General features: G+C 41.2%; 1 protein-coding gene across 3 annotated transcripts; it reads right to left on the bottom strand.

Annotated features, from left to right (window-relative positions):
- Positions 1-63: 63 nt before the first annotated feature.
- Positions 64-19,012, bottom strand: LOC106805611. 3 transcript variants are annotated; one of them, XM_014807292.1, is made up of 19 exons: positions 18,890-19,012; positions 13,613-13,741; positions 11,468-11,681; positions 10,873-10,961; positions 10,575-10,681; positions 10,212-10,438; positions 9,731-9,923; positions 9,304-9,429; positions 9,008-9,143; positions 8,237-8,379; positions 7,942-8,067; positions 7,641-7,770; positions 7,075-7,316; positions 5,169-5,392; positions 4,592-4,751; positions 4,001-4,142; positions 3,702-3,823; positions 2,956-3,122; positions 64-2,461 (listed from the first exon to the last, which is right to left on the bottom strand). In XM_014807292.1, exons 2-19 carry the CDS (start codon positions 13,728-13,730, stop codon positions 2,395-2,397), a joined length of 2,733 nt encoding a protein of 910 aa, XP_014662778.1. In that variant the 5' UTR covers positions 13,731-13,741; positions 18,890-19,012; the 3' UTR covers positions 64-2,394. The 3 variants fall into 3 exon arrangements, with proteins under 3 accessions (XP_014662778.1, XP_014662779.1, XP_014662780.1); XM_014807293.1 differs by having other exon boundaries at positions 11,468-11,678; XM_014807294.1 differs by lacking the exons at positions 13,613-13,741; positions 18,890-19,012 and adding an exon at positions 11,903-11,985.
- Between the last annotated feature and the right edge of the window lie 6,427 nt (positions 19,013-25,439).

Raw genomic sequence — 25,439 nt, 5'->3', positions numbered from 1 at the left:
ACCGTATGTTACTCAACACTGATACACATAACATCACCTGATAACATCAATAAGTTCACTGTATAAAAATTGATAGTGGGTGTACCAGTATTTTTTTTACATATTTTAAAATACTCTGTACAAACAAGAATTTCTTCCTCAGTCTTGGCACATTTATAAGTTTTTCACATAAAGTGAAGTGAATAAATGAATGTCATCGGTGAAAACAGTCCGTATTAAATACATAAAACTTCACAATCAGTGTCTATATAAAAACAAACAGATCATACACGTTAAAAAACACGTCAAGATCTAATCTAGTGACGATCCAAACAGTAGGCTATAGCAGCTTTAGCTCTTCAAATTAATTACAACAGTCACTGAACATTACTAAACTCAAGTTTCTGCTGATTGGGATTAGGGTTATGGAACAGGTAATGAACCACATTGGTATTGCCACATCATCATCACCCACAAAGATTCGAACCTTGCACATTCAAGAAAGTTCATCCATTCCAGTATATCAGCTGTTAAGACACGCCGATTACTACAGGCCAGAAAGAGGCCAGAAGAATTCATGCATACATCATTACCCATTTGCCAACACTTGTCACGATGAGTGGGATAATATCAGGAGCCTATTAACATCTAAGACGTTATTGGGTCCATACTAAATATTCGGTATAAAAAGCAAATATATTGCTACTATAAGCTTACTGTACAAATCTGATATATAACACATTTTCTTTCTTCACAACATTTTCAGTCCCATCAATCTCCTATAAATGTTCATCACGTGTCTAGCATGAATAACATAAAACCTAACTGCCAAACTGGATAAGAATATAGTCTAGTATACTACTATAAAATGAAGTAGTAGATGTAATATATAGTCTCAACCATTTCTGTTGTCATGCAATTGTATAACACAAAAACATGCAGTAGTGAAACACGAATTAAACTGTATAACAACTGCATGTCATTTGAAGCATCTAAGACTGATACAGTGTTACATCTTTTCTAATATCTAATATAGGTTAAAAGTCTAGAAAGCATTGTAACGTGCAAAGTAGTTGTTCAGAGATGGAAGTGCACCAGTGCACAGTCTCCCTGTTTCATCCATTAGACTATTGAAAGACTAGATGTAGTATTTAGTTGTGTTACAGTCAGTTGTACCCAAAATATATCACCGATATATGCAATGGAAACAACGCCAAACACCCTTACTAGACCACCATGCTTCTACCTTCATTGCATTAAGTACCAACTGCCTCACACATACGTACACCCCTCTTATTTCCAATCATACTCACCCCTGCTCTTTCCTATCTTAATCCCCCTTCCTCTCTCTCGCTCTCTCTCTACTTTTATCTGTTTCTCTCTGTGACCCTTTCTTCTCCCTATAGCCCCCTCTCTCCTTCTTCTCCCTATAGCCCCCTCTCTCCTTCTTCTCCTCCCTGCTATCGATCTATGTCTATCTCTCCCTCTTTTAGCCTTACCTTAAATCTCCCTTTCCACATATGAAGTGAATCTTCAATGGAAAAGGTTTTCACTAACATGTTGGTCAAATGATGGTCCTCGATACCCACCCCTAGAAAATCTCGTTCTAAAACTGGTAAGACAGGGGAAGACATATTCTTGCACCATACCACTGTAAGTAACTGTTGGGAAAACATTAGAACAATTCCAGCTACAAAGATGGTTACAGTAACTAGGGTGACGTGGTGGTCAGGAGACAGCCATGCGATTAGACACAGTGGTGGCGCAGTCGTCTGCATGCACAGCAGCGGCACGTCTGCACTTGCTCTCTATGTAGTGTAACAAAACCAAGAGAACGTGTCGAAATCGTGTCGAAAATGTAGACTGTCGCTGGTTTTTTACGTGAGGATGTTTGCCACGAAGTGTTAAAAGGAACTGTCCATTACTTCTCAAAATAATTTTGGTGCTTATTTTGTGCTGTGACGTAAACATTGCAATATTCATGCAATGAGATGCCTTTTCACGCAGAAAGTGAACTATACTTACATCTACTAAAAACAAATATTACTGTGCACGACTAGCACAAAACCTACGAATCACCAGACTACTTAAACATGCATTGCCTGTTATTGCTCTGAAATGTGTACAAGAGAAAGAAACTTTAATATAAAGATTTTAGTTGAAAAGGTCCAGCAGAGTTGTGTACCTAGTGATCACACTAACAAAGTTATTACAGTGAAGCTCAGTGAACTCAGCTCAGCTCAGCTCAAGTGAAGTACAGTGAAGCACAGTTAACACGGTGAAGCTCAAAATCCTGTGTATACAGTTGGTACGTGCATCACTAGGCACAAAGCCATACAGAATTCATCATTAACCAAGTCATAATGAGGCCATTTCCATAGTAACAGGCATCGGAGGCTGCAGTGATCACAGCTCCTATTCATCCAGAAGGAGAGTGTTCATGCTCTGTAGCCTAGCTTTTGAGATCCTCTGCCGAACAGACCTGTTAGTGGCACAAACACACTGCATTTATCATTGCCATTACCAAGCCCTCACTACTAAATTGAAAAGGATACGACAGACTAGTAAGAGACAATCATGCATACCTCATAAGAAAGAGAATAATAAAGAATGAAAATCTACAAAGGAGAGGAGCCAAGAGAAACCAGTTTCCCTCACTAATCATGTTAATCAGGCATGCAAAGTCAGTGAACCTATTTACTACATTAGTCTAACTTACGTGGCATTTAGCAAAAAAACACGCAAGAAACAAATATAATTACAACATTCTACTAGCAGATTTGATTTAATGCTCATCATTATAGATGGACTCCAGCCATGTTCCTCTTGATAGCAAACACTAGCAACATAAATAAGCGACTATGTAATTCATCTACAGAATTACAAACTGTACAATGTTGCAATCGAATCCATCAAACCAAACTGCAAGCAAATCACACGTAGGAACCCTGTAATTGTTTCTTCTTGGACACAAACCTGTTCCGCAAACGCGGCTGCGATGGTGCCATCTGTATTCGCTCGTAATCATGCAGCGTGAGCTGGAGATCTTTGATAACGTTGACAGTTGCCCTGGCAACAGCCGCTGTGGATGCTGAGTTATCAGACAGCAGCTGCCAATCAGCTTCCTTCACTCCTGCTGGAATCTGACATTGAGAAGTCGATCATGATCAATATGATGTCTCGAGATGAAAGAAAATTGGTTCAGCAAAAAACTGCTATCTGACTGTATTTTGATTCTACAGCCTAAAGTGCTTTGTGAAATTCTCGATTTGATTTTGTTTATGATAGTTGGCTAGAATTAATTTCATATCATTACAGAACAAAGACATTACATCATTAAAATGACATACATTACCTGTGAAAACTGCCTTTCCGAAAGCTTGAAAAATATTGATTATCAACCATTTCATTCAACATTTTAATACAAATATTTGCTGTAGTTATAACATAATGCCTTCAATTAAAATGTGTTATTGCATGTTAAGATGCATTCAATTATGAAACTTAATTATTTTAATAAACGATGTTAAATAATATCTCAGTATTGTGATAAATAATTGTCAAAATGTTTGATTCAACATTTAGGGACGCAAATAAAACAAAACCATCATCGAAATGTTTGAATATGTACTTGTATATATGTACTACTGTGTATATATGAATATTATAGAGTGATAAAGTAGTGCTAACTATAGTAATGCCATGTCAAACACTAAACTCACCTCAAATATTTTTGTTGGTACACCAAAACTGCCTGCTGCAGCACCACCTGTACACCTGATTGGAATGATCAAGTGATCATTCCACAAGAACTCAACACATCCATGCGCAACATCCAATTCACCTGCAAGAGGAGGCGCCGGTTAATTTATCTGCATAAAATAGCTCGGTCTGCTCATGATAGTAACAGCAGTATGGTAAGTGTGCATGACAGTTTGTTGCCCACAAAGCATGGCGGCAACAATATCACTGCAAACAAATGCAAGCACTTCACCAACAGGCAGTTTGGAGATGCACTGACCTTCAATGAGAATTGCGATTTCGAACACCCGCGCGACGATCGACTCTCGTTCCTCAAAGTTCTCGCCGCTGAACACTGTGTTACCGTACGGCACAACCTGAAACGTAAGGTCGGGGTTCTGACGTGCCTTCTGACTGCAGTTCTGCAAGATACAATACAAGAACACATAGTCAAATGAAGGCCTGCACAAGAAACACATAATCAAATGAAGGCCTTCGCAAGAAACACAATAATGTGTGACATTACACTTCCTTCAAGATTATAGTGAGATCCATAAATAGAAACAAAACATACATAAATAAATAAAAAGTAATAATAAATAAAGCATGGTAAATAAGATTACAATGGAATGTTTGAATGCCAAATTCGAAATCCCCATATAAAACCAATGACTGTTGTGGTGAGATCAACACGTTTCCAACGTCTACGAGCATTCTACGCTTTCAGATCAATGATCAGAAGTTTAATGCACAATTACCGACTGATTAGTCTATATTCTCAGCAGCTCAAGTACCGCAACATATTTCATATGCCGTTCTGCACTCTTGATACATCGCGAGTGCAAAATCATGCTAGTTCCACCACACACACCTGGGGTTCTCTCTCTGGAAGAACATGCCACACATCTGCCAGCTTCTTCATCTTTTTTCTTGTCTCAATAAAGCTCTCAGCCACTAGTTCGCTGACACCAAATTCGCCCCCCGTTGCCACGCCAATGACCTCAATTCCAGCCAGATTCTGCCCGAGGATCCTACAGACAGGAAGCACAGACTACATGCTGTTACAGGCGTAGACACGAGCAATTCTGCTGGCCAGCCACATCAATTCTGACACGTGTGGCTGGTGAGAAGAAAACAGGAAGCTATATGGAAGGATAACGTGTGTAACATGCTTCAACATTGACCATTACCAATTACCATTAATCACAATCACAGATAACCACTGTATTTGCAAACTATTCATCTGGAAACGACTAGTGGGTAATGGTAATAATAGTTACCATCAAATGTCATTATCAAAAACAATGTTATCAAAACTATTGTGGAAAACGACTCATCTTACTTAGAGACATTGGTCTTGCTACATGTACTTTTCATCATTCAATGTATCTGGATATCATTATGTACCTGAAGACTTCTTTTTTTTAAGCGCAGATAATTTATCTTACCGGCAGAACTCCTTGGAGCGCTGGCTTCGGGGCGAGACACTGCCAAAGATGTAGACGCAGTTCTCTATGCCAACCTCCACGTCAATAGTCTGCTTAAGGAAGCGGGAGTTGAATGCCAGCTTGGCTTCGTTGATCTCATACGTCTCAGAAACACGTGCCGAAGGATCCAGTGCTCGCTTGATGCGACATGACAATAATTCCTTGAAGTTCTCCTGCCTTGCATCCTAGCACATTGAGTGGAAAGGCACTGATGAGATTAAAATCTTATCTAGTTATCAGCCTCTACAGCAGTTCTGTCATGAACACAGATCGACACACTAGCGATGGAAATAATAACTAGAAAGGGCAGTTGTCGCCAACTACATGTATCCCCCGTATTCTCCCCAAGATGTGTAAAGTAGTACGAAGTCTGGTTCGCGCTAGGTCAATTAGGGGCCGAGTTATAGAGCAAAAGGGAAATATGATGAAGGTCAAGGTCAAATAAAAGCCGCAGTGACCTTGTTTTGGTACGCGACACACATTCTCCCCAAGATGTGTAAGTATATACAAAGTTGTAGCCGCTAGGTCAATTAGGGGCCGAGTTATAGAGCAGAAGGGAAATATGATCAAGGTCAAGGTAAAGGTCAAATAAAGGTCGTAGGACCTGGTTTTGTTCTGGTACGTGACACACACTTCTTCCCAAGATGTGTAAGTATACAAGTTTTGCTAGCGCTAGGTCAATTAGGGGCCGAGTTATAGAGCGGAAGGGAAATATGATCAAGGTCAAGGTAAAGGTCAAATAAAGTCGTAGTGACCTGGCTTTGCTAGTGCTAGGTCAATTAGGGGCCGAGTTAGAGAGCGGAAGGGAAATATGATCAAGGTCAATGTAAAGGCGCCAGTGACCTGCGTTTTGGTACGCTGCTCACCTTCTCCCCAAGATGTGTAAGTATACCAACTTTTGGTAGCGCTAGCGTCAATTATAAGGCCGAGTTATTGAGTGGAAGGAAAATATATCAAGGTCAAGGTAAAAGTCAAATAAAGGCTCGCAGTGACCTGGTTTTCGTACGCTGCTCACCTACTCCCAAGATTGTAAGTATACCAAGTTTGGTAGCACTAGGTCAATTAGGCGCCGAGTTTACGAGAGCGCGAAGGAGAATTATGATCAAGGTCAAGGTGAAGGTCAAATAAAAGGTCGCAGTGAGCTGAGGCGTGTTCAGGAGATCGAACGCCTCGTGCTCGCCTCTTCTGAACGACCACTGCGCTCGCGTGCGCTTCCCGAGCGCCCCCGCGAGCGCAAACTCCAAAGGCCTGTTTCGCCCGCAGTGCGCGCAGTTGTTTACAAGATGCGCGACGGGCAATCTGGCGAATGGGAATCTAACATTTCTGACTTCAATTTGCAATCTATTTCAATTTCATTTCATTTTTCATTCATTCATTTACTTCTAAATTTCAGTACTTGTTTGAAGACATTAAATCTCGCGATTAAAATCTGCTGAGTAACCCGCCATGGGGGCCCGCCATCTTTGGATAGCAGCCAGCGCACAGCGGCGCTCGTGTGTCGTTCAAGAGGCGCTGCGTTCGTGCATCGAGCGTTTCGCATCGAGCGGCACGCTCTGTTGAACACGCCTCTGCGTGTTGGTCACTCTGCCACACCTTCTCCCCAAAGATGTGTAAGTATACAAGTTAGTTTTTGTCACGCTAGGTCAATTAGGGGCGTCGAGTTATAGAGCAAGATAAATTCTCTTGGCGCGGACGAGGGGGCGGCGGCTGGGGAGACATGAAACCATAGTATCCCCGCCGACTTCGTCGCGGGGGATACAATAATACTAAAGAGTGTTTGTTGATTTCATAGCATTCCAGAAAACAAATAGATACAGACGCAGCGGTGGTCTGTTCAATAAGACTTCACGTCATAGGCAATGCCTACCTCATATCGCTTCCTCCCAATGAGCATGTTCATCCAACCAGGCATATCAAACTCCTCGTATTTTATAGGGATCACGTACTTTCGGTGCTCGCAATAGAAGACTTGACCCTTGCTGACTTTTGATTCAGCGAATGCAGCAGATAGCACAAACAGTACAATACCAGCCTGATCCGCCCGGCTCTGAAAGTCTCTCTGCACGTTTGTGCAACTCGGTGTGAACTTCAGCAGCGGGTGAATCAGACCTAATTACGCAAGAAAAATTGCATCGTTATCATTCCCTGTCACCATCACCCGATTCTTTGTTCTACTCAAATGTATGAGGAGCCGTTTATGTTATCACTTATACAATTCATGATATTTTAAATTACTGCCCTGAGATTCTTGTCATCTCTGGTGATATTTACAGGCTGATATTTCGTGTTGTACTTTGAGCATTACAACGCAACTAATGACCTACCTTAACTGCCATGTGAGGAAAGCAAACCTAACTGCACTATCAACAGTGATCGAGGTGTATGCTTTAAACAGCAAAAGTTAAAACTAATAACAGGTTGTTAAAACCTAACCTCTGTAGTCGGCACTGACACTTCTTGTCATCTTAGATGGAGGCAACTGTGAATCATCCACCTCATCAACAGGAGTTGACAGCCACACCTCATAACCTTGTCCTTCCAGTAGAAACTTTAAAGTAATACCCTGAAGTTAAAATTACACACGAGTTAGTGACGAACATGCAAGACCATTTTCGCCATCAGCTCTTTCAAAAGAGCAAACAGAGAGAAAACAGAGAGGGGTGAAGATGACGGAGAAATATACTTAGTCAACAAAAGTAAGTAGTAAGTTTGTAAGTCTTAAGAAGTCACTTACAAACATGTTCTGATCAGGGTGGAGTCCAACGACGATAAGTGGCTTGCCCTCTCGTGGCTCCATCACCTCAAGGGGTCCGTCAACCATGTCAGGTAAAAATGCCGGATAACTCCTCAGCATTGACACCTGTAAGTGTGATGCATGTTAATCAAGCCGAGCAAACGCTGTGGCACCCATACGCTGATGTCCGCGGTGACCACCTTTAGTTGCCAAATGTTTTAATGCAGCGAACGAATGAATCTATACTGACTGAATTTATATATGCAAATTAGGTACACTGTTTTCTGGGTCTTACCCGTTTGCTGGAATCTCTCAGTCTGGTTTGGTTTCGCTGGCCATCATTGCGCACCAGTTCTCCTAATTCACGTGCCACTGAGCGCACGTACCGTTTGTCCCACATCTTTATGTCAATTGCATCTTCAATTCCTCTCTTAATAGCTGCAAAATGTGTTTGTGAACATTGTCGTTTAAACACTTAAAGTAACCAGCCTCAAGAAAATATGCAAAATATGTACAATTTTCAATGGGATTAATGAATTATATATGGACAAACATGAATTCTGTGCCTCTTATGTTGAATCAATGTGGATCATGTAAAAAGTAACAATAAACTCGTAACCAACCCATGTGCTGGAAATGGCCTTATATGGTGATGGCCCAGTGGTTCAGTGTTTACGTGGCATTTCTTTTGTTAAAATACATACATTGTTCAGTCTAAACACGGCCACGTGCCATACCTAGTTCTGTTATGGTTACCAGAATGCTAGAATGCTATGTAACACAGCATGGTGAGTCAGCATACATCAGCATGTACGTATACTATGCAGTACTAGGTATGATGACACTTAACGACTGTAAGTACTGAATAACTAATACCATAATATCTACTAAACGCTCTATAACCACGAATTTTAAACACTCTAGTTCAATTCGTCCTTGGGATACAGTAACCAATAGCTAATGCAAATCGAAACATTACACTCGCATAGCCTGCATTCCCAGGGAAGTTCTTAGCTTTAAGAGGTCCTCGGTTGAAACGAGAACATGAATTAAATGGTGGCTTTACCCAAATCAATTTCCTCTTGTGTCTTCCATGGAATGAACTGTGTCGTGGCAAACTGTATTGCGAGACATCGCGGTGGCCACTTTTTTACAAAGCTCACTGGGATGACACTTTTGCCCAGCACATCTGCTAACTTCACCTGCAGGCAAGATACACAAAATGGATATTTTTAAACACCAAATCTGCATGGACGCTTGCTATCCTGTGCTTCAGTGTTCTAGATAAGCCTCCTTGTAAAGGTAACAGTTAGCAAATAGATGTGCCATGGTAAAATTCCTAGAGGCCTTGCACTCACTCACCTCTCTATTTGTCCACTGTGTTTCACCGTAGTGTGGCGTTACTAGCGGGACCAGCACTTCACAGTTGCTGACAGCATAGTTTAGGGCATCCTGCCAGTCCACTCCCGTCTTTATTTCATCCACATCCTAGAAGTGAGGCCACTCGCATTAAAATATTATATATGTGTATCAGAAGTAAATAACCTCAAATCATCTTTGAGATTATTTTGTTCTGATTTATATACACACACACACATATATATATATATATATTATATATAAAGAGAGAGATGGGGAGAGAGGGAGAAAGACAGAAGCGCAGATGCTCCATGCAGTGAAAACACATATGCGTGCATGCATGATACTGTACCAATATAGCAGAGGTTGCTCTGGGAACAGTCCTGCTCGCAAAAAAACTGAGCCAACTAATGTCAACAAGAGATAGTACCAGGTAAACACTGAAGCCGAGAGCAGACAGCTCCTCCTTGAGGCATACGGCATGGTGGGCTGCCTCCGCACGCACGTAGCTAATCAATATTTCCTTGCCATCGTCGTCGCAGGACTGACATGGTTCTCCCCCCGCCGAGCTGCGTGCGGCATCTTTACCTGACCGGAACGTCAGCCCCCTCGAAAGTGAAGTCCTGGGGCGAAAAATGATCAGAGGGAGTTGTAAGCAACAGTCTCGTACCTATAGACAACTCAATCGTCAATCCAATTTCCTTCTGGTAAGCGTTCACCGAGACTGAGAGAGGCAGTAAATGGAAAGGAACTTATTGGGTCGGGCAGATTTTGGGTATACTGAGAGGAGTAGTGCACAGAGATAGCTTGAAGGATTTGACAAGTGCTTACACAGCAAGCGATCCATGCAGAGCAATGCACATTGTTAATACTGCAGCATTAGTAATGTAATGTGTCCTGCAGAAACGTACTTGTTATTAGGCTCGGGTTGTAATCCACGTCTCTCCTCAGGGCTGGTCTCACGCACATTGTTGGGAAAGTTTTCCGAGCCGTACTCACGAATACAAACGCTTGCACCATTGAGAACATCGAGCACGGTCAGCTGACTCTCCTGCTCAGTGCTGATTGGCCAGGTGTTCTGGTCGACAAATTGGTACACTTGGGTGCTGGGTACGTGCCGATGTCTATGTGAAGCAATCTGTCAACGAGAAGGAACCTCAACTACTACAAATATATCATCACAATGCTTACATCTAGGTTGTATGTTATACTTTAACTTACTGTGAATGCAGATTTATACATGTACACAGCAATATTCTTAATACAGTACTAACCTGTTCATCTATGCAGCTGCGTAATTGGCTGAGTTTACTGTTGTGCTCTGCAAATACGAAGCCTACAAAACTTTCATTTGCCTTCCGAATTCCTATCCTTGGTTTATCTGTTAAAAACCAATCAACCAAACTGTTCGACACATGCTAACATAGAGACCGCAAATGTAACACATATAGATACAGTGAGCAAATGGTGCATTTCTAACGTCTTCACCATCCAGTCCCGCTGGCCCACCGGCGTTGACACCACCATTGACATTACCGACACCACATTGACATTGTGCTGACACATCCTTACCATATAGGTGTCGTATTCTCACTGTACGTGACTCATCTGGCAGTGCGAAGATTCGTATGCTCTGCTCCTGCTGCGGGGTAATGGGCCAGCTGAAAGTGATAAATATTTACTCAGACAGACACAAAACTATATACATCAGCTGTGATTTATTTAATGTGCACACACATGATAACGTCCCTAATACATGAAGGTAATTTCGATCTTTTCTTGGCATTTGCAAGACGACTGCCACACAAATAGCTGAGAACCAAATAAGTGCTAGACTACTCAACATAACACTGAAACCACTGGTGACAACAGGCTCCCCATTTGCTATTAATAGGAAAATTAGTTGCCATTGATGACATCAGGCTTATTTGATGTCTTGATTGAAAACAATGGACACCATCACTGATGTCACATTTCCATTTTGCCATCAGAAAGAGGTGGCCAAAGTCATTGAAGTCATTAATCCCCTGAAAATGCCATCAAAACCACATAGGCAACCACCATGTGTGTTATGCTCCCCTGGTTAGAATACATCATTGGGGTTGGTCACCATCACCGATGTCTGGGTGCGTGTGCTTAAATCTCACTTTCCATTCCAAGTTCTTACCCTTCTTTGGTGAGGAAGCCGAAACGTGATGGCAGGCTGGGGAGCTGCTCTCTCAGCTGTTTGCGAAGCCATGTCGCAGGCACGTCCTCCGACTCCAACACCACCGTGCCGAGCACAACGTCTGCCGACCTGTCATACGCAAATGACTCACTTGCAAGCCGCACACCCAGAATCACGTCACCCTTGAAGACGGTCGTGGCCTCTTCGGTTTCTTCTGGAAATATTTCGTTCACAGGTTTCAACTATTACTCATATAGTCATACTTAAATACACACTATGACCAATACAGCATAACAAATGTGAACACACGTTGGGTGCTACAGGTGCATGCTGTATGCGTGCAAACACTAAATGACGTGTAGATCAAACTAGACAGCACATGAAAAAAGGGGTACTGTTTATAGAATACACATGATCTCCGATTTCCAAACGTACCTATTAAATGTTGCAGTCGTGGCCCTGTTTCATAAATGACCTGCTTCGTGCTAAGCATGTCTAAACCCGTACCAATTGAAACACTGTTAGTATTGCCTAGTGAAATGGGTATAATAGAGAGATCAGACGTGGCATACTGCAAAACTAACTGATACTCCACAGACCGGTGCACGTGATGTTTGTACTGGTGTCGAGTGGAATGGAAACAACCCATCACCAGCTAGTAAGGTTCCAGCCAGGCACACACAAAACAGCAAATATGTACATTATTATTTACACATATATGAGGGTAAATACGCGGTATACACATTCTTTGTGGTGAAAATATTCCTCCTCTTAAGCTTAAGACTTGTTAGGTATTCCAAATAAGACATCACTGCACGGTATAATCAGATAATCGTGATGCACTTTGGATATTATCTTCTGCTCTTGAGGTAACATTAGCAAAAGCAAACAAATACATTTGATTAATAGTTTTATCAGTACCAAATATTTAGATGGTTTATAGGCAATACCATGTTTATAACAGTACTAGACTGCTTGTATATATGGAGCGTGTCTATAAAGTAATTTTAAGTAACATGGAAATACAGTAATTTAATAGATATGCCAATAACAAAACCCATGCATTCAGTCAGCAATCTGTAACTATTCATCTATTCATAGAGAACCAGAATGAATGTAAGAGGAAGTACACACGTACATTCGCTGTCACATGCACCTGCCACTACATTCAGCTTTACATGATTTATTTTGCGATATAAAGCTCTCGAGATCAAAAAAATTGTCATACTGTTAACCGTGCAACAACAGCCCTTGCCTTACCATTGCTGATAGATTCTCCATTTAATTCTGCAGTCTCATCAATTTCATCTTCATGCAATTCAGTTTCACATACACACATTATTAACAAGAATTTTGTTCTGGCATAATTGTGAGATCTTGTTGAACAACAAATCTAATAAATCACAAATGTAGTTTCAGATAGGGATTGCACACCAAACTCAATGGCTATTCTATTGCTAGTACCATCCGTGGTACTTGGTTTATAAATTTCATAGACAGGAAAGGGAAGTTTCTACAATTTGGTGAATGCTGACTTCCTGTACTATATCCTCTTTTGGAGGAGCACAGCTACCAACACCATGCATGTAGCTCAACAATGGAACAGTCCACCAATACACACATATAATATATATATATATATATTATAATATATATATATATATATATATATATATATATATATATATATATATATATATATATATATATATTCCACGTGCAAAGTATATTATTTACTGATTTTACAAAGTGGGAAGTCCATAAAACTTTGGGAATTTTTTTGCAGTCACATACCTACTTCATAAACCCAATGGTTTTTGCTAGGTACACTGGGCAATAACTTTACAGAATCTGTGATTATTTGACGCAGGCCAGGTTGAGTCTGGCTATCAGTACCTGTCTGCAACCCCATAACCTCGTCGTATTCGCTGTGGCTGTGCAAATTGCAAAGAAGTGAGGTCAATGCTCAAACAGTAATGCTGCAGCCTGCCAAGATCAGAGTATTTGTAGTGTAGCTACTAATACTAAAGACATTTTAACAGAAGAATATCAATTTATTAGTGATAATCAAGATATCTTCCATTCGAGAAACACTATATAAAATAGTATAAATAGATTTTTTAAATAATTTGAAATATCCTTTACCTTCACGTTCATCAATACTTGCACAGTGCTTGCGGCGGATTCCTTGGTTACGGATTTGTAAAAATGGTGACGTTTTTGGTGAAGATTTTGGTGACTTTGACATGCCAGCGCAAATCATTCAGAGTAAACCTGCAACATATAATACGAATATCCATTAGCAAACACCTGACATTCAACAATGACTGCAACAAAGACCTATCCATTTTCTCTCAAAAACCCAACACGAATTGCCATCTAGATGATTTCACATAAACACATAAGATCATCCTCTTCAAGAAATGAACGGACTAACTGGCAAAAATCTGAACACTAATAAGATGATATAGTAAGCACATTGCTTACAGCAAAGGTCTGCAGTCACTTGATTTGGAGAACTTATCAGATTTGGTAGGCAATAAAGCTTTCCCACTTGGAAGTAAATCGACAGATCCACAAGTCTACCAAATACACTATAACATTTATAGCCCAACACAAGTTGCATAAATACATGCATGTACACGTGTGGCAATTGGCAGTGTAACAATTATTTGAAAGTTATACACATTCCCTGCTAGGTTCATTGTCAAGTTTAGACTCAATGGAATCAAGTGATCTAAGCTGATTGAACTCACATATGGCAGTGTAGTGGATCTGTGTGGCATGCTATGGAGATGCCCCAGGCCCCTCCTTAGCCCAATACTAACATTCTTGAATCAGAATGTAACGTTGTTATTCGTAACACATACTATACTCCTACCCATGTGAAATTATGAATTAGTTCGTAGAACTCATTAATGTGTACTATGACCCCAGATCCAGCTGGCTCACATGTTTAGACAATATATCCTAACAGAGCTTCCCTTATCCTCCGATAGGTAGCACCTAGTTCGTAAACTAGCGGTACCAACTTGACAATGTAACGTGACATTTTAACTACTCAACACTATTGCTTTTATCAGATTTTTTCTCCATGAAAAAAACTGTCGCCAGTACATGTATTTGTATCTGAATTACATGAAATAAAGATTTAATAATAATAATAATGTAAAAAACCACCTTACCATATTAATATCAGGAGTGAATAATAACAGATCTATTATTATTCACTCCTGTTAATATTATATGTTCTACTGTTGAAAATATTTTATATAAGTGATATGTAGATATAAATATGGGGTACAGCTGGTTCTACATCGACACAATATTCAGTATATATACGGTACCAATAAATTGTGCCCATGCCCATAGCCGGGGCGGTGGGGGATGAACCCGGGTGGTCAACATATTCATGCCAGTTATTTGCCTAACTAACTAAAGTTTAAACATGTGCTACACTATTCAATATTACCATTATCTTCAATCAACTGAATAACAAATAAAAGATGCATTTGTTGTACTGAAGAGATTGAAACACAAAATAGAGAAAGATATGGGCTTCTAGTTAGTATGTGTGCGCCAGTTAGCTGTCAGGTGCAACCTGTTGGTTGCGACAATTCCTATTGTTTTTTATCAAGCAGCAGCATTATTTCGAGGAATCGTAAAGATTTGACATTCTGCCGGTATGCAGTCAGTCTGATGATCTGACCATGAAATGCAGATTAAGCATTGAAAAATAGTGTAATAAGAACAACAATGCGCAAGCATAGCCTCTCTGCTCTTACCATGATCCACGCGCACTGACACCTATCATGTAGATCTAAAAGATTCTGTCAACATCTTCCCCACAGTCCATTAAATTAAACGGGAAGTAAACACTATACTGTGAGAGACTTTAGAAGCTACTGTCAGTTCCAGCAGGTTTGTCATGCTTGGTATTATCTCATATAAGGGTGACACATATTTCAGGGTGACATGTTTATGGTTTCTGATCAATGCACTGATTATATGTGCTTTGACTTATTCAATTTTGTGCAATAGTTTGTAAATTATTGTAAGCAGTTCATTCAAAAGTAAAATACTCAGAATGAAGATAAAGTGTGCCTCAGGTGTGATGGGCTTCTGGTAGTACACAAACAAGATGCCTAGCTTCAAAAATCCACCATCTAATAAAAAAAAACCCACCCTTCTGGAATGCTTGCTATGGGCCTGGTGCCCTATATATTTTTAATAATCTGACGCCATTTTTAGATAGCATTGGACTATAAACATTTCTAGGACCCCAATTATCAGTCTGTATAATGCATGTACTCTGTAGTAACTTTGTCTTGTCTATTGTTTAGGTCTACACACTACATATATATGACACATAAGAGTGAGTGGGAATACCGGCTTGACAATCGGCAGCCCGGATATCGCGCGAAGCGCAAAAAACGCCACGTAGCGGCACACTAACACAACTACGCTGCACTGATTGAATAGCGACTTCAACGGGTCCACTATATAGACACAAAAACGGCGCAATCACTGAATTGAGCAGTTCTGGCCATTGCACGATGGGTTTGACTACCCAGGTAGCTAGACAATTCCTAGAAATGCTCGTAATTCGAAGTTCGCTACTCGGCGTGCTTTCCTTGTTGTAAAAAATGCAGTTCAACTTTGTTGTTTGCTTGTTTTTGTTGATCAGTGTAGTACATATGGCGTGCGATAGATGGCGCAACGAGGCTATATGCATAGCTAGACTGGTACCCGTTCGCCACCTTCACTCCGGCATATATCCTTCGCTACACTGACGTAGTGTAGCGTGTCGAACTGTGCACCGGGTACCAGTCTATATATGCATATAGCCTCGTATCCTGCAGCTCGGCCGGCTATAACCGGCTATAACTGGCCTAATGGCTAGACTCGTACCCCGTCGACAGTTGCACACGCTACACTAACTAACTTCAGTGTAGCGAAGGATACTTGCCCGAGTAAAGGTGGCGAATGAGTACCAGTCTAGCTATAACCCCCCCAAACTGCATCCAGCGCCCGTTCGCGATTATTTTTTGCGTTAACGCGTCAGCGCTCGCTATGCGTATTGGGAATGCTTGCGTCACAGGTCAACAGAGATGGTGGTGTCCCCATAAACACTCTTTACTCCACTACACAACAAATTGTGTTTACACAGATCTTCTAACCCTAGCAAAGACCGTTTCTTGGAGCTAGTAGTAGTACTAGCTCTAGTACTATACTATATAGTATTAGTACTAGTAGTAGTAGCTCTAGTAGTAACTAGTAGTAGGAGTACTAGTAGTCTAGCAGTACTAGTAGTAGTAGTAACTAGTACTAGTAATAGTAATAATAGTAGTAGTAGTAGTGCTAGTACTTAGTAGTGTGGATACAATTGTATCACCCTCAGTGATAGCTCCAAGAAACCTAAACTAGACAACCCCTGCTTATATATATATATATAGCAAGCAATTTACTCTAGCTAGTTCCTGATACTGACAATGACAATGGCAGTGGGAGATTGTAGTGGTAGGGGTGCATTAGTACGAGCCGACGCAGACCCCAGTAATGGGGGTGATGATAAACCCGCACCCTCACATTAGCAAAGCGCAGCTATAACGTCTGCATTTGCCGACTAGGGGTGCATATGATATAAGGCAAGGTCACATAGATGATAGAGATGCCACATAATGTATTAATTGTTTATATATATAAAAAGAAGCGCTCAGCAAATGATTAGATACTATATATAATGCTAATGAGGTAAGCTGTATTCAAATGCTGCACTTTTGCCTTACTGCTGTCATCGAAAATCGAAAATCAAAATACTAACTCGTTCGCACACTCAAGATACCACTGCCACAATGCTAGCACTATTTTTAAAGTGGCCGGAGCTCCGGGGAAATGCAGCGAATGGCGATTCTTAAACAGCGTACGATTTGAAAGAGGTAACTAGGCGCACAATCCGCGTACTATTTCGTATCACTATTTTATCAAATTTTCCATTAAATAATGGTCCGATTTTTATTATGTTTGCAACTTTTTATGTTTGGAACTTATAGTCCAAACGCCTAAGACCACATGGAACCACCGCAAAATCAAAAGCTTCGCTCTCGCCCCCCCCCCATCTGTACGACCCCCCATCTAAGTCGCGAGTTCCTCCCACGTCCCAAATGTCTGCCCTCTGTGTCCCCCGCTAAAATTCCGGACTGTTTGCTGGACAGCTATGGATCCGTGCGCCGACCTTATGCATTCGGCGCACGGATCCATAGCTGCTAGCGCTGCATACTTTTGTAGGTAGTTTTGTTGTTCCCGCGGTAGCGTGCGCCTTGCCGCGAAACTGCGCGCAAGATCCGCGCTCAGCGGTTAGAATCAACACCTCCTTTCGGCAACACTTCTCTGGTATCCGTCTCATCTGGATCTAAAATTGACTGGGCAAGTCAAACAGGCTATTCATTATTAGATATCTTTAGCGTGTGTCTAGACATTCACCTATTATATACATGACATTTAAATCATATGTACAGGCACTGATACGCACAGGGAGTTGGGGCTGGTTGAATAATGACTTGATAGTAAAACAAACACAAACTCTATGTATTACCACAGTCTTAAAGTTATGTATTCTCTATTTCCAAGTACATGCTGTTCACATACTCCTATACAACACACAGTGGTACCACTGATACTGATAGCAGCAGGCATATGCTACTATGCACAAAATCTCAACATATAATACGTTATCTTTTGTGTCTGGACTTTTATTTTTTGTTTTGCCATCTATTAGTTTAGTTGTTGTATCATCTTTATCCTTTGTGTCGTATCTGAAAGCTAAAATCTCTAAAGTAAAAGCTCTAATAGCGCTCCGCTAGCGGACTCTACTCCCTAACCCTAACCCGAACCTAACCCTAATCCTAACCATATCAAATAGTGACCAGGGTACGTTCTGGTATACCGGACCGTACCCAGGGTACGTTCCAGCAGTACCCTGGGGGACATAGACCCTATGAGCACTACTACTAGCCGTACTAGTACTAGGGCTACTCTTGTACTTGTAAGTTGTAGGGCCATATCAGTATCGCACGAAGGGTCGTTGTCGTAACAGGTACTACAGATATGTACCCGAGGTAGTTTTAGGTTGTTTAGTATTATGTTTATATTTTTATATGAGGTATGTTTAGGGTTTGGGTTAGGGTTAGAGTTAGGGTTAGGGTTAGGGTTAGGATTAGGGTTAGTGTTAGGGTTAGGGTACACTTCTGTAGTACAAGTCTGGTACACTTTGTGTATACATATATGTACCTCGGGTACATATCTGTAGTACCTGTTACGACAACGACCCCTTGAGCATCAGTATCAGTGTCACCAGTTCTAGTATTTATACTGGCAGTAACGCATCAAATACATCCTAAACAGCGATAAACGTTGACTTGCCTGACTTATGACTACTTTATATCATGACGTAATCGCTCCATTTGAAAAGCGAAACAACAATTAAAACTTATTTAGCAAAGTTGAGATAAATAAAATAAGTGATGCAAGGCAGCTGCCATGATTAAACATAAGAGCATTTGTGCAGTGCAGTGGTCTGTGCTAGTACTAGTAAAAGCGATAGAAAGAAACATAGGCTATAGAACGAAATTATTTACTGATCCATAGCCTAGACATTTATCGACATCATTGGGCCATTATCTATGCCTGATGATAACCTGCAGAGACCGACATATTTGTATATATATGAACATATAGATTAGATGTCAATATCACGAGTGCGCGTGCGTGTTTCCAGAACACACCACTACGTACGTTGCTTTGCCCCCCCCCACACTCACAAAATGTGAGTCTGCGTATCACCAAAGCATATGATATAAATCAGTAACCCGACCAGGCTGTGTGACTAACGTCAATATACAGCATCACTAATACTATCATCATATATTCTAACCCTAGCAATACCGTTTCTTGGAGCTAATAAATCAGGTGATTTATTTGCTCTAGTATCACTGATCTCTATATACTATATAATATATAGAGATCATGCAGTGGTGCGTATGCGTGCGTGACACCGCGTGTGCGTGCACGCACAGGCACTTAATTAATTGGAGCGTTTCAATAAAATATAATACTAAATAAATACGAAATCTATTTACTACCAAAGTTTTAATGTTTCTCTACTCTCTTTCACCTATTATTGCCGACAATTTCCTGTAAATGCCGTCCAAATGCTCATCTGCAACACACGTACGCTGGCTGCCGCGCACGCTGGCTGCCGCGCACGCTAGCTGCTGCACACTGACACATATAAATATATATTTACTATCTATATTTTTTTATTTATTATACTATATATATACAGCCAGCGTGTGTTGCAGATGAGCATTTGGACGGCATTTACAGGAAATTGTTGGCAATAATAGGTAAAAGAGAGTAGAGAAACATTAAGACTTTGGTAGTAAATAGATTTCGTATTTATTTAATAGCATTATATTTTATTGAAACGCTCCAAGTGCCTGACTGCCTGTGCGTGCGCGCGCGTGTGCGCGCGTGTGCGCGTGTGTGACCGTGCGTGTGCGCGCGCACGCGAGTAGGCCTACATATAGGCGAGTGCAGTCAAAATCGATTTAGTACGAAATTCACTCGCTGCACTTTTATATGCACACACGGCAATTATGATATATATTGCAGGTAGTTTATAATATTGCAGGTAGTTTATATATAAATTTGCATTCACGCGATCAGATGGGTTTCGAACGAGTGTTACTTTTGGTTGATGCAAAGATAACGAAGCATGTAACATCCCAGCCGTGAATAATTTTTCATGCATCACATATATATATAAAGCACACGTGAAACAAAGAAAACGCCGATTTAAAACGTTGCTATAGGTGATATGTAATGTCATGTGATATAATGAATGTATGTAATGTTATGTAATATAATGTGTAGTGCTATATATAGATAGATATGTATAGTATAACGAACGAGTGGTTACAATATCTCAATTATCATTGTCCATTATTTGTAATATTGTATATGAACCTTTTAACTATGCAAATGTGATATGAATACATATCATCAGGAGCTAATAATGACAACTGACAATGTCATTATTAGCTCCTGATATCATGGTCTGATGAAGACTGGTCTGACTTAGAATGAAACACATAATAAATTCATGTGATAGCACATGTATGATAATCAGCGTGTCAGCTTGACGTGAAGTGCGTGTGATACTTAATTGGATACTACTTGGTGTGTCAGCTTCGTTGACCAGACGCGTATGATAAACTTGACTACTCGGGAAGCTAACACCAAGTTTAGAAGGCATATAAGCCGACGCGTGTGCCAGAGCCGACAGCCACCCGCAACGTGGGGAGTATGATAGACGCATGCGTCTAATAAGTTAGCATAAAAACTTTCTTGCTGGGCGGGATTTCGTCGCACGTCGAACGTTGGCAAGCGTCACCCACAGCATAACCCGAAGAGCGATTTTGTGCGTGAAATTTCTCAACATCGTAAAATCGCGGATCGAGATTACTCTGCGAAGTTGCGTTTGGATGAGGGGTGGTCGTTAGGACACATATAAGCAATCCAAAGAGGAATCATTATGAAGAAACAATCCTTTCCCTCCCTACTGCCACTTTCACATCTTTCTCCCATCCTGGCTTCCTCTCTGCCTTTCTCTCTATCAATCGTTCCCTTACTTTATCTCGCATCTCACTCTCAACTCTTTCTCCATCTGAGACACACACACACACACACACACACACACACACACACACACACACACACACACACACACACACACACACACACACACACACACACACACACACACACACACACAGAGGTGAAGAGGGAGAGAGGTAGGCAAGGGGGATAGAGGGAGAAAGGGAGGGAGCAAGAGAGATAGAGGTAGGCAAGGGGGATAGAAGGAGAAAGGGAGGGAGCAAGAGAGATAGAGAGAATCTACTCTATAATACCAATTTGTTTGCGTTATATAATTGTTTAATCTCTATATCTGGTTGTTTCTCTTTGCTCTGACATACAAATTCGAACTCGTTATATTTTACTAACTCTTGCAAAATAACTATACTAAATAAAAAAATGGACACTCGCACGCGCATGCATGCATGCATGCACATGTCTTGGACTGATCTCTGCCCTGCACTTCATCAATATTGCTCTTGATGGCGTCATCCCGTATTGTACGTGAGGTGGTTGCTCACACACACGTGCGCGCACACACACGCATGCATGGACGCTAATGCCATGCGGACACGGGGGACACGTCCCCCCACTTTTCGAAGGGTGGGGGTAACAATATCAAATGTCTCCCCCCCCCCGGTTTTTCAACATGTGCTTCTGCATAATTATAAGCCCCTTCTATAATGTTATTTTGTGCTTGTTTCCACTGAAGAAAAAAAAATAAAAAGTACAAAAAATGACTCCCGATTGATAGCCTAAACTGAATACAGGAACCGCGACCGTAGGCCTATACGGCTGCTAGGTGCCCTAGGTAGGGGATATTGAAAGTATTTGTTTAGTATCGAGTTCTAGAATCTTGTTACTCTATATCCGATCCTACAAGCATGCACACGGATTTAACGTAAACTTGTAAGGCTAGTACGCGCGCGCTCGCTAGCTCTCCAGTAGCTATTAATATCTGCGGTATAGATATGTACATTCGTATATGTATTATATATACATATCGTATATATTACGTACTATTACTTAGGTCGTACTGCACGTCTGAAACGGTGCTCGCGCATGCGTACTATCTCCCGAGAAGATTATAATATTTTGCAAACATGAATTTAAAATAAAGAGGGGTTATCCTAGCATAGATCTATAAGATAAAATTTCATCAGTAGACCTCACTTCAGAAATAGGAAGCAGACCTTGCATGTAAGGTTCCCGCTGCATATATATATATATATATATACCATTACACCCGAGTATGAGACGCAGAATATTCTTCCACCTCTATACACCAAATATTGGTTGCGATGCGATCTAGTATAAGTTGACGCGTAGTCCTAGATCTCTATTCGTGTTGTTGCACCTATGTTTTGGCCTGCGACCCATACATAATTCGAAGCTCGTTAATATTTACTCAACAATCTTGCAAAACAGCTAAAAATATACCTCAATGAATTATTAGGAAAAATGGACAACGCACGGCCAATAACATATGCGACGGCATGCTATCTATAAGATATCCGGATGGGTCACGGATTCTCTGGCATTGACACTTGCATCAATATTGCTCCGGCGTTGATTGCGGCATCCCCGATTGTGACTGAGGTGGGTCTAATCAACTCGCCCACCACGTACGCGGCAACAGCTGGTGTAAACGACAGGCGAGAGTGACCACGCTTTAAACGTCATCTATGGACAGCCAAATGCCCAAATGACGCGACACGGGGGACATCGCAGCCGTTCGCGGCGAGCGGCGGCCTCCCAACCACTTTTTGCTGAAGTTGGGTGGGGGTACAAATTGATCAAATGTCTCCCCCCGTTAAGTTCAACCATGTGGCTTCCTGCATAATTATAAGCCCTTCTCATAATGTTATTTGTGCTTGTTTCCACTGAATCGAAAAAAAAATAAAAAGTACAAAATATGACTCACCGATTTGATAAGCCCTAATGAATACAGGAACCGCGACCGTAGGCCTATACGGCTGCTTAGCGCTGTCCCTAGCGTAGGGAATATGAAAGTATTGCTATTAGTATCGAGTTCTAGAATCTTGTTACTCCTATATCCGTACCTACAAGCATGCACACGGCGATTAACGTAAAGCTTGTAAGGCTACGTACGCGCAGAGCGCTCCGCTAGCTCTCTCAGTACTATTCAATATCTCGGTATGATATGTACATTCGTATATGTATTATATTACATATCGTATAATTACGTACCATTACTTAGGTCCGTGACTGCCACGTCTGAAACGTGTGCTCGCGCCATGCGTACTAATCTCACCACTTAGAAGATCAATATTTGGCAAACATGAATTAAAATAAAGATGCGGTTATCCTAAGCATAATCTGATAAGATAAAATTTCAATCAGTAACCTCAACTGTCAGGAAATAGGAAACAGACCTTGCATGTAGGTCCCGCATGCATATATAATATACTATATATATCATGTACCGCATTAAGGTACAAATCTGGCATACGTACTGTTTATGCGCATGAAGGGCGCAATATCCTAACTCAAGACAGTTTCATTTTGCGGATTAAATATGATAAACGGGCATCTTAGTAGTGGCTCAAGGGTGATATCCTCATGACATTAGTTTCCTTGAATAACATTCAGTATCAAGTAGACCGTGCGTTATAGTTGAGGGTGGATCGCCATACCGTAGGGTTCTCAAAACTCCTACTTTATTTCCGACCGCGGCCCTCTCCCATTGTGTATTCCATTTGTACGCAACGCCGCGTTCTTTACCATCGCCGGTTCTCACCATTCTGCCACGTAGGCCGATCGCATCTCGCTGTCTGTCCCGGTGCCTACTTCTCTCAGTTTCGGACTGTACCTACCGCTGGTTCGCCTCAGCAAAGCTATATTTACGATAGCATTTTCCTTTGTGCCGGTATTGGCACGGTCTGAAACGGTGAACTCACTCATCGGCCGGGTAGTCTCCCGATAAGAAAAATAATCTGGCAGAAACATTTATCGAATTTAAAATGGAGATGGGTTTATCTCCAGCTGTATAGATTTTGCTATGATTAAACATTCCATTCCATTAACCTCACTTCAGAAATAGGTCAAACAGACCTATGCATGTAGTGTTTCCCGCCATATATCCCATTAAGTACAAAAATCAGGCTACGTTTACGTCATTAAGCGCATGCGCAATATCTTATCCCCAGCGGAGTTTTATTTTTGTAATTGAAAACGCATTTTAGTATGGTCAGTTGTGAGATTACTCTCAATCGATAGTTCTTCTGTATATAAATTCTATAGTAACCTGACGTTTATAGTTAGTGCGAGGAAGCCCCTATAGTCTGGTAGGGTGCAATAACTCCCTACTTTTCATCCCCGCCCGCTCTTCCTTTTCGTAACGCGATTGTCGCAGCGGCTCAGCCTCCTCTTACCCACTCCGCCCCTCGGCTGTCTTCTCTGCCCCACCTTTTCCCTCTCAGTCTTCCCACCCCTCTCTCGGTCAAGCAAGCTATATTTACGTACTTTCTCTTTGCCTGTACTACATCGTCCGAGAACGCATCCCCGCGCAAGCATAGTTCCCGAGAGAAGAATAGTATTTAATCACCATTATATATATTCTAAAATGAAGAGGGGTTATCCTGCATATAATCTCTGAATTGAATACTTATCAGTAGACCAACCACAAATGAGGAAGCGACGATGCATCTGTATTAAGTACACGTAGGTGCACTGCCAACTTGAGATTTATTATGAATGAAAACTGCCCATTATAGTATGTCAGATAACTCGACAAGGTTTCTGTTTTGTCATCTGCGAGCTGTGGCCTTAGGCACTTTTCATTTATATCACAATCCTTCTTCCACCGCCCCTGCGGGCTGTTTTTCTGTCCACTCTTCCCATCAGTTTCCCACCCCTCGTCTCTCAGCAAGCTATATTTTACGTACTTTTTCCATTTGCCCTGTTACGCACGGTCCGAAATCGATGCCCCGCCAATGCGCAATATATGCCCGAGAAGAAGAATATTTGCCAAATACATTATAATTTTAAGAATGAAGAGGTTAGTTCTCTAAGGGCATAGATCTATATGATAAGAAAATTTATCAGTAGATTCCTCACTTCAAGAAATAGGAGAGTCAGACCTTGCATGTAAGTCCTCCCGCTCATATCTCCCAATTAATACAAAATCTGGCTGTACGTTACTGTTTTACGCATAGCGCAATCATCTAAACTAGACGAAGTTTCATTTGCGATAGAAAACGCATTTAGTATGTCAGGGGATATCTCAACATACCGTTTCTGTAATTAAATTCTT

Source organism: Priapulus caudatus, unplaced genomic scaffold (genome assembly GCF_000485595.1).
Source record: "Priapulus caudatus unplaced genomic scaffold, Priapulus_caudatus-5.0.1 Scaffold120, whole genome shotgun sequence".
In the NCBI taxonomy this organism is placed as follows: Eukaryota; Metazoa; Priapulida; class Priapulimorpha; order Priapulimorphida; family Priapulidae; genus Priapulus; species Priapulus caudatus.
Note: the sequence above shows the minus strand (reverse complement) of the source record. Positions and strands in the feature narration are given on the sequence as shown.